The sequence below is a fragment of the Sphaeramia orbicularis genome, chromosome 17, assembly GCF_902148855.1.
Source record: "Sphaeramia orbicularis chromosome 17, fSphaOr1.1, whole genome shotgun sequence".
Taxonomy (NCBI): domain Eukaryota; kingdom Metazoa; phylum Chordata; class Actinopteri; order Kurtiformes; family Apogonidae; genus Sphaeramia; species Sphaeramia orbicularis.
In genome coordinates this window covers 1,617,548-1,633,696 of record NC_043973.1, presented here as the reverse complement: position 1 = coordinate 1,633,696, position 16,149 = coordinate 1,617,548, and the positions used below count along the sequence as shown (strand labels likewise).

The window sequence follows — 16,149 nt, the reverse complement described above, 5'->3', positions numbered from 1 at the left end:
TTTGAAAAATGTATATAATTTCATAAATAACACAAAGCTGCTTAACGAACCTTTGCAAAGGTATAGAAAAGTATAGAAAATTAAGATTGTAATAAATTAAAACTATACTCAAATATTTGACATAAAAGCAGATCTTTACAAAGGTGTTTTCTACGGAAAAGTGCAGTAATCAAACATGGTTATCATGATAATTAGAATTTTAATGGTAATACTAACCATTGGCAATTTTACCAAGGTTTGTTGTTACACCGGTAATCGTTATCATTATCATTATTGCGATATTGTTGAAACTGTGCTCAAAATGTTCAAAAAGTACTTATACACACACTGAAATAATTTAACCAAGTTATATTACATCTACATTTATGCATTTGGCAGACGCTTTTTTCGAAGTGACTTACAGGGGAAAACCAAAAAGAAAAGAAAAATAAAATACAAGAACAGATTGAAGACATAAAAACAGCTGTAAAATTAAAAACAGTGAAATAAAACTACCAAGTTAAACAAGAGAATAAACATAAAACATTTCAAATGGAATGTTTGAAAGTGCTAGGACAGGAGGTGTTCTCTGAAGAACTGGGCCATTAAGAGCTCAGAGTATTACGTAAAAAAAAAACAAAAATGTTTTCAGAGGTCAAACTTTGTAAACTGGCATACAGCTGCTTCTTCAGGAAATGAGCAGTAACGTGAGTTTTCAAAGTGCAGTAATCAAACAAGGTTATCATGATAATTAGAATTTAAATGGTAATACTAACCTTCAGGAATTTTACCACAGTTTATCGTTACATGGATAATCGTTCCATCCCTAGGTCCATGTGTTTATTTTAGCGGACAGTTCAATAGCAGTCCGATACACAAATGTATTCAAATAGTGGGCACCCAAAGACTACATCCACTCAGACACTTCAGAGCCATTTCAGCCGCTGCACCGATTGAAAATCTATGTTATAGCACTATCTTACAAACCAAACAAACAGGTTTTAACATCGGCAGCTGCTGAGAGATCAGTTTGATTATTTATTTCCCATTGAATATTAGATGTCAGTATATATTAACTGTTCACATTTTCAGCTCATTTATACTTTAACTCTGTTCTAGATGTGGTAGTTTTTATGCTGTTGTGTATTCGTGCATGCTGTACTTGTATTTGTGCAGCAGTCACCGCCAAAGCATTCTGGCCATAGTGACGTGATTGTAAGGATATTGTATGAAAAATTACTAATATCTCCCAAAATACTGATCCTATCAACTTGCTGTTTTCACTAGTCTGTTCATTGACCAAAAATACAGAAGTATGACAAACTGCAGCAGTCAGCTCTGTGCAGAGGTAGTGTGAATCCACACACACACACACACACACACACACACAGAGGCCACTTGGCTTTTATAATACAGATACACTCAAAGCACTTATACAAGCTTAAAAATAAACCTACTGTACTTTCCAGGCTATAAGTCGCACCTGAATATAAGCCGCAGATGTCCACAATGTAACATGTGATATTTACAAAGAAAGAAGGTAAACGGACAGATTATTTCAATATTTATTTCCATACCTGAACTGCTTTTTTCCAAACAGTGTCTGGAACACGGCAGTAAACGTCAGGAACAGGCTGGTTCATAAACCCAGAACAGTCACTGATCTGTCTCTTCATCTTCCTTCTGCTCATTAAACCACTGCAGTCGTCTTCTTCAGTGTTCTTCAGCTGAACATCCTCAGAAAGGCTCCGTCACACTCCTTCTATGTCTCTCCTCTGTTGTTGCTCAATGGCACTTCTGTGCTGTGGCTCTATTTCCTTCTTTACAGACACATCGATTGCTTTTAACTTAAAATCTGCAAAACATGCATTTCTTTGTGTGTTTTCCATGATGAGAGTTTGTGCATGACGTGCAAAATGATTGTTCAAAGTTAGATTGTTAAAACTCCTCCTCTTCTTCACCTCTTCCACCTGTCTGTCTCACTTTTGCACGTCCTGCTAAAGCGCCCCCTGGAGGCCGGTAGCCTGTATAAATCTATACTCGAGCTGCATGGCTGTATAAGCCGCAGGATTCAAAATGAGAAAAAAGTAGCGGCTTATAGTCTGGAAAGTACAGTAATTATCTCAAGTTGAATGTATTGACATAATATGATTAATAAAATGCAGAGAAAGCCGTTCAGATATGCTGCATGCACTCACACCCACACTATACCTGTGTCAGTGTGTCTGAAACACAGCCTGAACTATTTCAGTTGAAGCATGGCTCAAATGGAAGCTTTACTCAGACTCAGCCTTAGGGTTCACATCCGACACAAGGGCACACTTATACATGTCGGCTCAGTCCATCTCAGATCACCCAATTAAATGGCATTTTTAAACCTCACCCCCTCCGATTTTTATGAAATTGTATTGTATATCCTCCTGAGACCCAGGAAATGTCAGCAAAGTACCAGCTTTTTTTGTTTTTTATTAAATCAGTGCCCATATTAGGAAACATCCTGATGCAACAGTTTTTTTCAGATGCAGTTTTTAAATTTTTTATGGAATGTCCTTTGTGGTGGACAGTTTTCTTTTTTTTTTTTTTTTTGGGATAAACTTGTGAAACTCTTGTCCATAAATGTGGACAGAAAACCCATAGCTGGGTCTGAGGAGGTTATAGGTGATTCATGGCCAGGAAAGCCAAAATTTCTCATTTTAACTTCATCGAATCAACAGTTTTTAAGATATGGTGATTTTACTTTTTCACTTTTTTGTGAAAAAAAAAAAGCCTTGGTAGCCTAATTCCAAATTGCTGTAACTCAGCAAACACTGTTGCAATTTTAAAAAGAAAGGTACTTCTGTAAAGGGCGTTCTTTTGTACATTTGGGTATGTTTGAGGTGGATGACCTTTTGATTTATATTTTGACCTTAAAATTGACAATGTGGGACAAGCCCCACCGCTTTGACACCATTATGAAAAATGTAGCCCTACGTGTCAACTATAACATATAAATATTTTTTAGATGTTACTGTTGAAATCTTGTTTGTAACCAAAATTGAAGTGTGTCCCATGCAAGGTTCCAATAGTTTTGGATTTTTCATTATAGTTTAGTTTTATTTAGTTTTGACTGTTTTTTTTTGTCCAATTCAGTTCATTTTAATTCATTTTTAGAGCAGGTTTGATAGTTTTTATTAGTTTTCATTTTTTTCTAAATGTTTAGTTTTAGTTTAGTTGTAGTTCAGTCGTCTCTTTTCTCTTCTTCTGTCGTCGTATTCAAATAAATCCCAGACAGGACTCTGCTGCTTTCTCCCAACTTTAGTCTCCATGTTTCCAGGTAGAGTGGGGACCAGAAGACGACTGGAAACCACAAGTGAACACAAGTGACGGACCAAAAAGTGTCGTATGGTGCTGCTAGCTAAAATTGCTAGAGCGAAATAAATTGCTTTCGTATCAATCTGACATTGACAAAGACGAAAATGAAGGGAATTTTTTTTCCATATTTTTTATACGTTTTAGTTAGTTTTGTAAACACACAATACAGTTTCAGTTAGTTATGTTTTTTTTCTTTTAATTATAGTTTTTATTTATTTCAGGTAATGAAAATTTTTTTACAATTCTAGTTTTGGTCATTTCGTTAATTTTTGTTAACAATAATAACCTTGGTCCCATGTGAGGGTGCTGACGTTGGTCATGGGCTCACGAAGAAAAGAATAAAATCTACCGAGACTCCTTTTTCTTAGTAAATCTATTTGATTTTACTGGTTTCTGCTAAATGAAGGTAGTTGCGTGCTCTTCCAGAACTGCAGACTTAAAGCTGTGTGTAAGGAGGAAGAAGATGGCTTTGACTCTTACCTCATCTGTTTACTTTTTTACCAACTGATCAGTCATTTACAGGTCAGCAAACAGTCAATCCTGCCAACTAAAATATTCGTTTAAAGTCTACTTTTAAGTACTTTTGATCTGCTCTCTTTGAAACCTTTATCCTTCCACTGCCACCTGGCCTACTGGTATCACAGTCTGATCAGAAGGTCCTACTCAAAGGTTTCCTTTAGTGTCACAGATGTTTACGCAGCAGGCGTTCAAACAGGTGAAGAACAGGTGTGACTGATTAACCAGGGCTCTGCTCCATGAAATTACCCACAATGCACAGCACCACGAACACACAGTTCAGAGTTACAGTCACAGAAAAGAGGATTTTGCAAAGACTAGGAGTCTGACGTGGTCACGAAACTGCAACTATATGATTGTTTTTGGTGTTTTTTTTCTTCTTTGGTTCTTCAGTGAATTTAATTTTAAAGGGCTCATATTTGTCTAAATCCACTGTTCTTAGTCTGTGGTTCTTTTATTTGTGTTTGGACCCTAATAGTTCATACTGTTTGAATTTGAACCCTCCAGCTGCTTCAAAACTATCTATATATTAACTCTGGTAAAAATTGAGTGTTTTTTTTTTCAACCTGTTTTAATTCCTGTTTAATTAGTTCTGTCTATAACTAGTTACGACATTTGCACATATGGGGTTTGTTGATTTTTTTTTTTTTTTTTTTTTTTTTCATTATTTTTGCTTGATTTTCATTCGGTTTTGTTTCCTTTTTTTCATTATTTGTTGATTTCTGTTCAGTTTTGTTCAATTTTTTCATTATTTTGTTTGTTTTCTTTCATTTGAATTCCTTCTTAATTAGTTGTGTCTCTAACTGGTTCCGTCTCCACATTTGCTCAAATCAGGTCCAGACTTCAGTCCAACATTTCTTCAGTATTTCTCCATAATTGTTTGTCGTCATCAGCGGTTGTAGTCCAGACTGAAAATATGTCCAAACTTGGAGCGCATTACCTCAAATGTTCAGTTGTCGGTTGAACAGGACAGAGCAGCACAGCCAACCTGGAGGGGGCGGGGCCTGAAGTGTCTCCTGTGCATTTAAAGGGCCAGCGCTCCAAACCACCTTTCTGGTGTCATTAATCAGAAATAGGGTTGAAGATGGACCTGTGGAGTTGAATGAATGAAGAATTCAGAGCCAAGCAGAGCATTTACAGTTTATGGAGACCACAGGGAAATGTGGGAAAAGGAAGAAGAACATTTAAAAAAGAAAAATATTACTCCTTTAATTTCCACATCACAGTTAGAATGAGGTGAGATCATCAGTTTTGAGGAGTTAGTGATGATACTTCAGTGCTATATTTGGTAGAGGTCTAAGCTTTTAACCCCAAATAAGTAAGGTACTCTGTGGAGGTGTAACAATATATTTAAATGACTGAATTATTCTGTTATGATAAAACCACCGAGAAAGACCAAGACGGAGCAGAACTTTGTTAGTAAATCAAAACAAGGTACAACAACAACAACAATAAAAAACCTTAGAATGAAGTTAAATAGGTTTGATTTAATGTTTGAAGAGCCTTAACTTCATCCAAACACTGTACCTAACAGTATCTGTCTGTATGACTGAAATATCTGGAATTTTTTTGGGCCAGAAGACACATGATATCTGTTACACCTGTGTGTTAACATTTCTGATGTTGACTGTGGAGAACTGAGTCACAGAAATGACCTGTGTTGTGTTCTGACTGGAGCTGAATTTGCCAAATTGATTTAGGAAAAAAAGAAAGTATTCCATTACAGTTTTCCTGAACTGAAGCGTCATTTCCTTCATTTCTCTGCTGTTAAACATTGGTTCCACTGTTGTGTTTCACACGGACGCTTATTGTGACGCACATGACGCCAGGATCAACACAAACAGAGAAGACGATGGAAAAAAAGGCAGAAAATATGTCTATATGTTGACTTTTCTCCATTAAAACCATCACTTACTGCTTTAAACTTTAAAGCTTTAGCACAAACATTCTAAATCTGAGTGTGTGTTTGTTTCAGTTGGATGTTAGTTCCATATTCAGTTGGTATAAGTTAGTCAGTTGTTATCTATATTTTTATATATACTTTTATACTGTTGTTATTTCTATATAGATATTTTTTTAATCAATCAATCAACTTTTATTTATATAGCGCCAAATCATAACAAAAGTTATCTCATAACACTTTACATATAGAGCTGGTCTAAACCAGACTTTTCTATGTCCTTTTACTTTTATATTTTGTGGTTGTTGTTTCATCTGGTTCGTCTTGTTTTTCATTTTCACACATCTGTTTCACATTTTTACTATTTTTTTCCATCTATTCAAATAATCACTATCGAACAACGTAATGGATAGATTAATGGATTACAAAAATAATCAGTAGCTGCAGCTGTAGTTCTGACATGCTGACGTTCCGTTCACAGTTGGAGAAGAAGCAGGAGAGCAGCTCCGACGGCGCCTCCGCCGCCGAGGAACAGAACGACTCGGACGGGGCTGCGCTGAAGAAGCGACGGCTGGAAAACGGCGTCTACCCGTGTGATCTGTGCTCCAAGGTCTTCCAGAAGGGCAGCTCCCTGCTCCGACACAAATATGAACACACCGGTATGTATTCATGATAAAGGCTGAGCACACACTAGGGCAGGGGTTCCAACCTTTTTAGGCTCCTGACCCCATTTTAATGTCACACATGTCTGGTGACCCCAGACATTCAAAAATGACTTTTTTTTTTTTTTTGCTAAAATTAACTTGTTTTTGATCATGTAATAGTTTGCTATACTATGTTTCAAATCCAGGTTAATTTTAGAGGACATTTAGTCTATATAATGTATATTATAATGGACGGAGGCAGTAAATCCAGGTGTAGACTACTGCACAAAGGGAGAATGTGATTTTCCTTGGTCAGGATATGTACAGTCAGTCCAGCTATGGTTTTACAAGGAGGACAATTAAAGGTGCTGTATGTAGGATTGTGGACAAAACTGGTACTGCAATCACACTCAAAACACTGCAGAGCGTGGTATCCTCTGCTCCTCCCCCCAGACTAGGGGTTCCCAGACCTAGCATGAGTGTCTACTACTAGTGTTTTCACTAATCCTTGCCACCACACCATAAATTTCATACAAAAAAATCATCACCAGACTTTTTCTATATCAGTCTAATATATAATAGAACAAGACAAACATCCTGCCCACTCAAATGAAAGTGTGCGAAGATTCAGGAGATAGAGAAAAGCGAAATGAGCCTTAAGTTTCACTTTTACTTCTGCGAAGTACCAGCGGCACGGATCGCAACTGCAGTGATGTCAAGACTGATGCTATTATTACTCAACATTTATATAATATACATAGATTGTCAATAAGAAATCAAATCTAAATGTAAACATGAATTTTTAACTGAAGCACAAAAAATGGCTGTAAAAAAATATATATAATTTTTTTTTTTTCCTGACACCTGGTTGTGTGAGCAGTAGTATCAGTGTGACATCAGTTTTTATAGACATGAGGTTCCTCTGATATTTTCCCTCCAGCTGGAATGTGCTATTATTTATCCATCTGAAGTTATCTGAGCAGTCTTTGTTCAGCAATGACATCATCCACCTAAACACATACCATAGTCACCAACTCACATGCACCTGTTCTGTTGCTCTGCTGGAGAGTTGGCTCAGTCTATTACATGAAAAACAACTTGAAGTACAACATATGTTATGCTGGTGTAGATCAGGGCTCTCAAACTCATTTTCTTTCAGGGGCCACCTTCAGCCCGATTTGATCTGCAGTGGACTGAACCAGTAAAATAATAACAGAATAACCTATAAATAATGACAACTACAAATTTTTGTCTGTGTTTTAGTGCAAACACCCCCCCCCCCCATTACATTATGAAAATACTTACTTTTATAACAAAAAAGATGTGAATAACCTGAAAAAAGTGACATTTCATAAGAAAAATAAGTGCAATTGTAACAATCTTCTGCCTCAACTTATCATTTCTCTATGTGCATTATGGATCAGATCTACAAAAACACTAAACACTGAGTAACAGGCAGAAAAGAGTTCAAATTGTGCTGAATTTTCTTCAAACATTTCAGGTTGTTCATATTTGTTCAGGTTATTCACATTTTATTGTTACAGGAGAGTTTGTAAATGTTAATATTTTCATAATTTAATGTTATTTTTTGACCTAAAACAAAGACAAATATTTGAAGTTGTCATTATTTACAGGCATAGTGTAATATTTTTTTCACATCAAACCAAGAAGAAAATCTGCAGTCATTCTTTTATGTCAGTTCTTCTGCTGTTATTATTTGACTGTAGATCAGATTGGTCTGTATGTGGAACCTGAACTAAAATGAGTTCCACAGCCTGGACTGTGGAGTTTTTACACTTTGTAAATTCATCCCAGGGGCCGGATTGGAACCTTTGGCGGGGCTGCGTTTGGCCCCGGGACGCATGTTTGAGACCCCTGGTTTAGAGCTTCAGTGTAATCACCACCTCTTAAAGACTAAAACACAAACCTGGTCCAAAAAGTCTCCACCAATAACTAGGATCATTCCATTAGACCAGGGCTGTCCTACTCATGTTAGTTCAGGTTCCACATTCAGCCCAAAGGGGTCTGAAGTGGGTCAGACCAGTAAAATAACAGACATCAAAACCTACAAATAATCATCCAAAATTTTCTTTTTAGCGTGAAAGTTCAATGTACTTTATGAAAATGTGAATAACCTGAACAACCATGTACACCCTGCAAAAAAAAAAGTGCCATTTCAACAATATTATGTCACAGCCAATATTATTAACACAATTTACAGATCACAGTGGATCTACAAATGCATATACAAAAGTCTTTTTCATGTTTCTCATATTGATATATAGATTTTATTGGGCTAAATCTGGGATCTCCACTACCAAACGTCGTGCCATCTCATGTGTAAACGTGCTCTGGCATTACAATAAAGATCCTTGAATCCTTGACATGCAGGAAACATTTGTAAGAGGCAGAATGTTGTTAAAATTGCACTAAAATTTCAGGTTTCTCATATTTGTTCAGGTTAGTCACATCTTATTGTGACAGAATTTGTAAATGTAAATATTTTCATAATGTAATTTGACTTTATTCACATTAAACCAAGGACAACATTTGGAGATATCATGATTTATTGGTTATTATATTATTTTACCTATTATCACATTGAGCTGTATGTGGCCCCTCAACACTACTGACTATTAATATTTTCAGTGTAATTTTTGCACTTCTGAAATTTATCCCACAGGCTGGATCGGACCATTTGTCGGGCCGTGTGTTTGACCCCCCCCCTGTATTAGCTAATTACTGCAGTGATTTAATATGTTTCAGCTGTAACAGGGTCTGTAGTGGATGCAGTGAGGAGCTTCTCATTTTTGAAACATCCATCAGTTTGACAGAAGCATAAAGAACAGACTGTTTAATGGATAAAGGTCACATGGTCTGATGAGTCCAGACAGAAGACAGGTGGATTCAGTCGGTCTGGTCTAGGTTCAGAAAAAGTCAAAACATGACGGAGGTAAATGTTGTGCCATTGTGTAAAATGATAATCTAGTGAATGCATCCCATAGTCAACGCTAAAGGCTGAATAAAACTGTAAATGGAGGGTCTGCACGTGACGTCACCACTAGCGGAAGTCACCCACTGAGTGTCAGAAAGAGGGAGATGAGTGACAGCGTTGGCTTCAATCCTGTCTAAACTGAAGAACAATATTGAATAAAGAATGGGGCAGAGCTGTTGTGAGATTGATTGTATTTTCAGGTTCTTAAAGCAGTGGGAGCTGTCGTTTTACAGACTCCGAAAGACAAAGAAAAGAGGAGATGGATCCACAAATCCAGGAAACCAAACCTAGATCTGTGGATCCTGTTTGGTGTCAGCTAACATTCATTGATGCTGTATTTTTGGGTCCAATCAGACCTGAAATGACCTATTGTTTTGGCTAACGGTCCTTCTTAGTGCAGCTCTTGGTTTCATGATCAGATCTTTCCTGGTTTTTGTCTTCATTTTGTGATTGTGAGCCTTGTGCTCCTACATGATTAGTAAACTAACTGAAACTGAGGACAACCTAGTTTTACAAATACGGAGGAACTGGAGAATAAAGCTACGACGGAGTATTAGGACCACAGAAGAAAAGAAAAACACTGGTCACTATGAGAATAAAGTCATAAAATATTGATATAAAACCTGTAATTTTATGAGAATAAAGTTGAATACTAAAAGAATCACAATGTTATGAGAATAAAGTCGTAGTTATAAAAAAACCTCATAATTCAACAAAAATGTTATTCGTTTATGAGATTAAAGCCGTCATATTCCGACAATAAAGCCATAATATTACAAGAATAATGACATAATTTAAAAACAGGTGGAAAAATATCACAATTTACAAGAATGCAGTCGTACCCTCATTCCCTCTATACTTATGAAACCCTGGTCTGAAAACACATGTATGTCTGCTGTGTTTTATGTAGAGAATACTGCAGGGAGGACAGAAATGGCTCAAAAATACATATGTAGTTGCTGAAACTTGTTTTCTTTTTGAACAACATTAAGTTATCATAAATTAAATCAGTTCTGCTCTCCAGCAGAGTACAGAATAAATCCAATCCAGTCATCGGAGTCCTAGACACTGACATGTCTAAAAATGTCTTCTGTACAGTTGTGACAGGACCTAAAAGTGTGTTAGTAACTAAACTGTATTTGTGAAAGTTGAGTGAGATCTGGCTCCAGAACATGTTTCAGCCTCAACTTTTTATCTGTTTTACTTATGTACTTATTTTGTTGTTTTTAATTGTATGGCTTTTTAAACTATTCTTGTATTTTATTCTGTTATTTGGGTTTTATGTATTCTTCTGTACGGCACTTTTTTCTTTTTTGTACAGTTTCTGTGTCTTCAAATCTCTTCTGCATTTTATTCTTCTGTTTTGGTTTCAGTTATTCTTCTGTACAGCCCTTTGGTCCGCTGCGGTTGTTTTAAAATGCTTTACAAATAACATTAGATTGGATTGGGTAACCTGTGTGCTTTCTCTGCAGGAAAGCGTCCCCATGAATGCAGCGTCTGTAAGAAGGCCTTCAAACACAAACACCACCTGATCGAACACTCCAGGCTGCACTCCGGAGAGAAGCCGTACCAGTGCGACAAATGCGGCAAGCGTTTCTCCCACTCGGGCTCGTACTCGCAGCACATGAACCACCGCTACTCCTACTGCAAGAAGGACGGGCTGAGCTCGGGCCCCGGCTCCGCCTCCGAGCCCCGCGGCAGGGCCCAGTCGGACCTCCTCGGCAGCCCCGGCGCCGGACCGCAGTCGGACAGCCGGACCACCACGCCGCCCTCCCAGCTGGACTCGGACGAGAGGGAGAGCGAGGACGAGGAGGACGACGAGGCCATGTGCATGGACGACATCCGGGTGGTCCAGGTGGACGACGGAGAATGCGAGATATACGAGGGGAATTTTGATGACGACGACGACGATGAAGAGGAGGAGGAGGAGGAGGAAGAGGTGGCGGAGGAGGAGATGATGATGACGAGAGGGCAGGCGGAGGATGACACGGTGTGCGAGGTGTTGGAGATCGAGCTCGGGGATGATCATGTAGACCCCGAGGACGACGAGATGGAGGAGGGGGGCGAGGAAAAGGAGGGAGGGGGAGGGGCGGATCCAGAGGAGGCGCGAGACTGTGAAGCAAATACGGACAAAAGCATCAGGGAGGGGTCGGAGGGCGCCCCACCCTCACAGGAAGAGATGGAAAACGCCAAATAGAGGAAGGATTTCTACGAGTAAGTTAAGACAAAACCGCATGTGGCCATCAGCCCACGTGGCGGCGGTTGCCTGATCTTATCGGTCCACTACTGTGTACAAAAACCCAGGTGTGCCTGAACTTGGAAAAAAAAGAAAGAGAAAAAAAAACCCCAGTGACTTTTTTTTTTTCTTCTTGTGGAAATGAAATATCAGTGTTAAATTGTTTATAGAAGTACAGATTTTAAAGCAGAACTCACCCTTCAACTTGTTCGACTTGTTACTGAAAACATCCCAGGTTGTTTTAGCGTTCGTCTGCTTTTATTTTGTCAGTGTTACTAATCTTGTTCTTGTTTAAAACATTTTAACCTGTAAAGATGAGACAGATTTCTATACCTTTTTATTGCCAATGAAGTTTCCTAAAATCAGTATTTTATTGAGTTCTACGAACAAAAACCTCTGCACTACAGTATTCCTGGTTTACCTATGGATACATGCCTCATGCATCGTATGCCCGTCAGTGTTATATACTAGCTAGCCAGATGTTGTTTCGTGTTAGTGTTATGTTAGTCTTTGCTAGCTAGCATTACTTTTGTTTTCAGTTTGACTGTTAGCCTTAAGGAAAACAAAGTATTCTTGGGGTGGGGGGGTGGGGGGGGGTCGTGGGCGGGACGGGGAATCGGGGATGAGAACGTGGCTTCTGTACGCCATAACCAAATTTGTCCAATCAGGGAAGGTAGAGTCACAACCTCAAAGCCAGCATATGACACTTGTGTTTTGAAACCTAATAGAGCGCTGCAGAGATGGTGGGGTTTTTTTGTTTGTTTTTTATTTTTGAAGGTGTAGTCTGACATTAGCATCTCCTGGTTCCTTTGAAAACCAACATGATTTCCCCTTTGGCCTTTGGATTATTTTACATGATTTCCACGGCCAACGTCAATGACACTCATGCATTCGTGAACCCAGTATTGTGGTTTATGAGGCGTACGTTACGTCCGTCACAGTCTAAACCAGGGCTGTCAAACTCAGTTCAGTTCCACATTCAGCTAAATTTGACCTGAAATGGGCCGAACCAGTAAAATAATAACATAATAATATATTAATGTCAACTCCAAAATTTTCTCTGTTTTAGAGTGAGTCAGATTTAACAATGAAAATGTTTACATCTACAAACTGTCCTTTCAAACAATGTGAATAACATGAACAAACTGAAAAAATGAGTGTAATTTTAACAATATTCTGCTTCAGTTTGTCATTTACACGTGTTCATTATAATTTACAGATCACAGTGAATCAATAAATACACAAAACATTTAATATCAGGAAGAATATTGTTAAAATTGCATGTACTTATGACATTTCAGGTTCTTCACATTTTTTGTGAAATTATACTTTATTTTACTGTAAATACATGAAAATATTTACATTTACAAAGAGAAAAATTTGGAGTTGTCATTATTTCTATGTTATTATGATCATATTTGACTGGTCCTGCCCATTTGAGATTGAATTGTTCTTAATGTGGAACCTGAACTAAAAGGATTAATTTCTTCAGTGTAATTTTTGTATTTCACAAATTCATCCCAGGGCCAGGCTGGACCCTTTGGTGGGCCGGATTTGGCCCCCGGGCCACATGTTTGTCACCTGTGTTTTAAGAGAAGTACATAAAATTTTAACAATATTCTGTCTGTTATTAAATGTTTTGTGTGTTTGTAGATACACTGTGATCTGTAAGTTATAATGAACACATGAAAATGACAAACTGAAGCAGAATATTGTTAGAATTACACTTATTTTTTCAGTTTGTTTATGTTATTCACATCTTTTGAAAGGATAGTTTGTAGATGTAAACATTTTCACAATGTAATTTTACTTTTTTCACTGAAAAACACAGATAAAAGTTCAGAGTTGACATTATTTCTATATTATTCTGTTATTCTTTTACTGGTCCGGCCCACTGCAGATTAAATTTAGCTGAATGTAGAACTGAACTAAAATGAGTTTGACAGCCCTGTTTTAGAGTGAGTCAAATTAAACAATGAAAATGTTTACATCTACAAACTATCCTTTCAAACAATGTGAATAACATGAACAAACTGAAAAAATAAGTGTAATTTTAACAATATTCTGCTTCAGTTTATCATTTTCACATGTACATTATAACTTACAGATCACAGTGGATCTACAAACACACAAAACATTTAATAACAGACAGAATATTGTTAAAATTTAAAAAAAAACAAAAAACTTAAGACATTTCAGGTTGTTCATATTTGTTCAGGTTATTCACATTTTTTGTGAAATTATACTTTATTTTAGTGTAAATGCATGAAAATATTTACATTTACAAAGAGACAAATTTAGAGTTGTGAGTATTTATAGATTATTATAATTGTATTTTACTGCTCCTGCCCACTTGAGTTTGAATTGGTCTGAATGTGGAACCTGAACTAAAAGGATTGTTAATATCTTCAGTGTAATTTTTGCATTTCACATATTCATCCCAGGGCCGGACTGGACCCTTTGGTGGGCTGGATTTGGCCCCTGGGCCGCATGTTTAACACCTGTGGTCTAAACTATACAATATCAGATTAGTCTCAGAAAAGGCACAGATTTGTCTGAGTATTCATCAGCTAACATTAAGCACCGAACATTAAATGCAACACTTTCCTTAAAAAAAAGGAATGTGTAGATGAATTGGTGAGTGGATGAATATTTGTTTTTCCTGATGTTCTTTAATGTCGGTGTTGTCGTCCTGTCTGGGCTCAGGTAAACACCCGTTGGTTCATTTACTCTGTCTGCCACAGAAACACCTGAGCTGGTGTAGACACGCCCACCCTGGAACTGTTTCAAATTATCAGAAACCTGATGCTCATCCCACTTATTTTTTTCCACCGTTCTGGTCATCACCAGACTGGAAACGCACTAATAGTTCAGTCACCTAGTAGAAAAGAAGTTCCATCATGAAGAACCAAAGGGTCTCATATCTTATATCCTCAAACTGTAACACAGATACTTTTAAACTGTTTTAAAGTTTTCCCACTAATCCACAGGTGTCAAACATGTGGTCCGGGGGCCAAAACCGGCCCTGCAGAGGGTCCAGTCTGGCCCCTGGGGTGAAGGAGTGAAATGTAAAAAAACACTGAAGATATGAACAATCAAGGCTGTTCAAATCATTTTAGGTCAGTTCAATCTAAAGTGGGTCAGACCAGTTAAATACTATCATAATAACCTAGAAATAATGACAACTGCTACTTTTTTCACCTAGTATTTATAAAAAATTTAAATCACACAAAAATGCCTTCCTTTACAGACTAGACTGTTGAAGCCAATAATGTAATAATAGCTGATAACATAATACATTTGCCATTTTTAAAATGTAATAGGCCAGTAACATAATAAAAGTCCTGAACCGATAACATAATAACTTTTGGCCGATAATGTTATAACTTATATCTTTTTCTGTTGCAGTTTTGTGTGATAAACCAAGAGCAAAACCTTTTCATCGAAAAACGAGAGTTTTGACAAAATTGTTGTTTTTTTCCATTAGGCAAATTTTTATGGGTAAGTTTTATTCACGCAGTTTGAGGATCAATGGAAAAGGAACTAATAATGACTAATGTCAGAATATAGTTTTATATGATGGGATACATATCAGTGCATTTGTTAGTTTGGTTTAAATTGTTCTCTTTGTTTCTAAAATGACTCAGATGGTTTGGACTTTATTTCTCTCAACATTAATGTAGTTTTTTTTTTTTTTATCCATGACTCTGATTTTAAATGTTCTTCCTCTAAATGTCTATCATATTTTTCCTGCTCTGACTGTAAATAATAATTTTCTTCCTCATTTAACCATCTACTGTCATCACATCTGACTGAGGAAGAAAAATCTAACATTAAACTGTAAGAAAATATTGATATTTCTAAACTATATGGACATAAATATGTGGACACATGTCTACAGCATAAAAACATCAATATTAATGCTATTTTTCCCATAATATCAAACTCTATCCTGACATTAGTCCTATTTGTTTTGGATCCCAGACCTGTTAGAACAGAAACACCAGGATTATAAGTTATTGGCTGGTTATTATGTTATTGGCCTGGTACAAAAAAAGAATTCTTTGCAAATGTAATAACTGAGTCAACATAATAAGTTATAATATTACTGGCCAAAATCTATTGCGTTATCAGTTCAGGACTTTTATTACGTTATCGGCCGTTATTACATTATTGGCTTCATCGTAGCCTTTTACAAAAACTGTAAACAACCTGAAATGTCTTAATAGAAGTCTGTGGAATTGTACCAATATTCTGCCTCTTACTAAATGTTTTGTGTATTTGTAGATCCACTGTGTTCTGTAAGCTGAGGCACATGTGTAAATGATAAACTAAGGCGTAATATTGTTAAAATTTCACTTATTTTTCTTAAGAACTTTCAATTTGTTCATATGTGTTCAAGTACAGTTCATGGATGTCAACATTTTCATTACAGAATTTGACTTGTTTCACTCAAACATTGAAAAATCTTTGGAGCTGACATCATTTCTGAGTTCTTATCCTGTTGTTTATGTTATTTTCCTGGTCC

General features: G+C 37.0%; 1 protein-coding gene across 2 annotated transcripts in view; it reads left to right on the top strand.

Annotated features, from left to right (window-relative positions):
* LOC115437781 (zinc finger E-box-binding homeobox 1-like) overlaps positions 1-11,719 on the top strand; it is a 149,789-nt gene extending 138,070 nt beyond the window's left edge. For both annotated transcript variants that reach the window (XM_030161122.1, XM_030161123.1), the window contains exons 7-8: positions 6,228-6,405; positions 10,858-11,719. In XM_030161122.1, coding sequence (XP_030016982.1) covers positions 6,228-6,405; positions 10,858-11,582 — 903 coding nt within the window. In that variant the 3' untranslated portion in view covers positions 11,583-11,719. The remainder of the gene's footprint in view (positions 1-6,227; positions 6,406-10,857) is intronic.
* Positions 11,720-16,149: the final 4,430 nt, after the last annotated feature.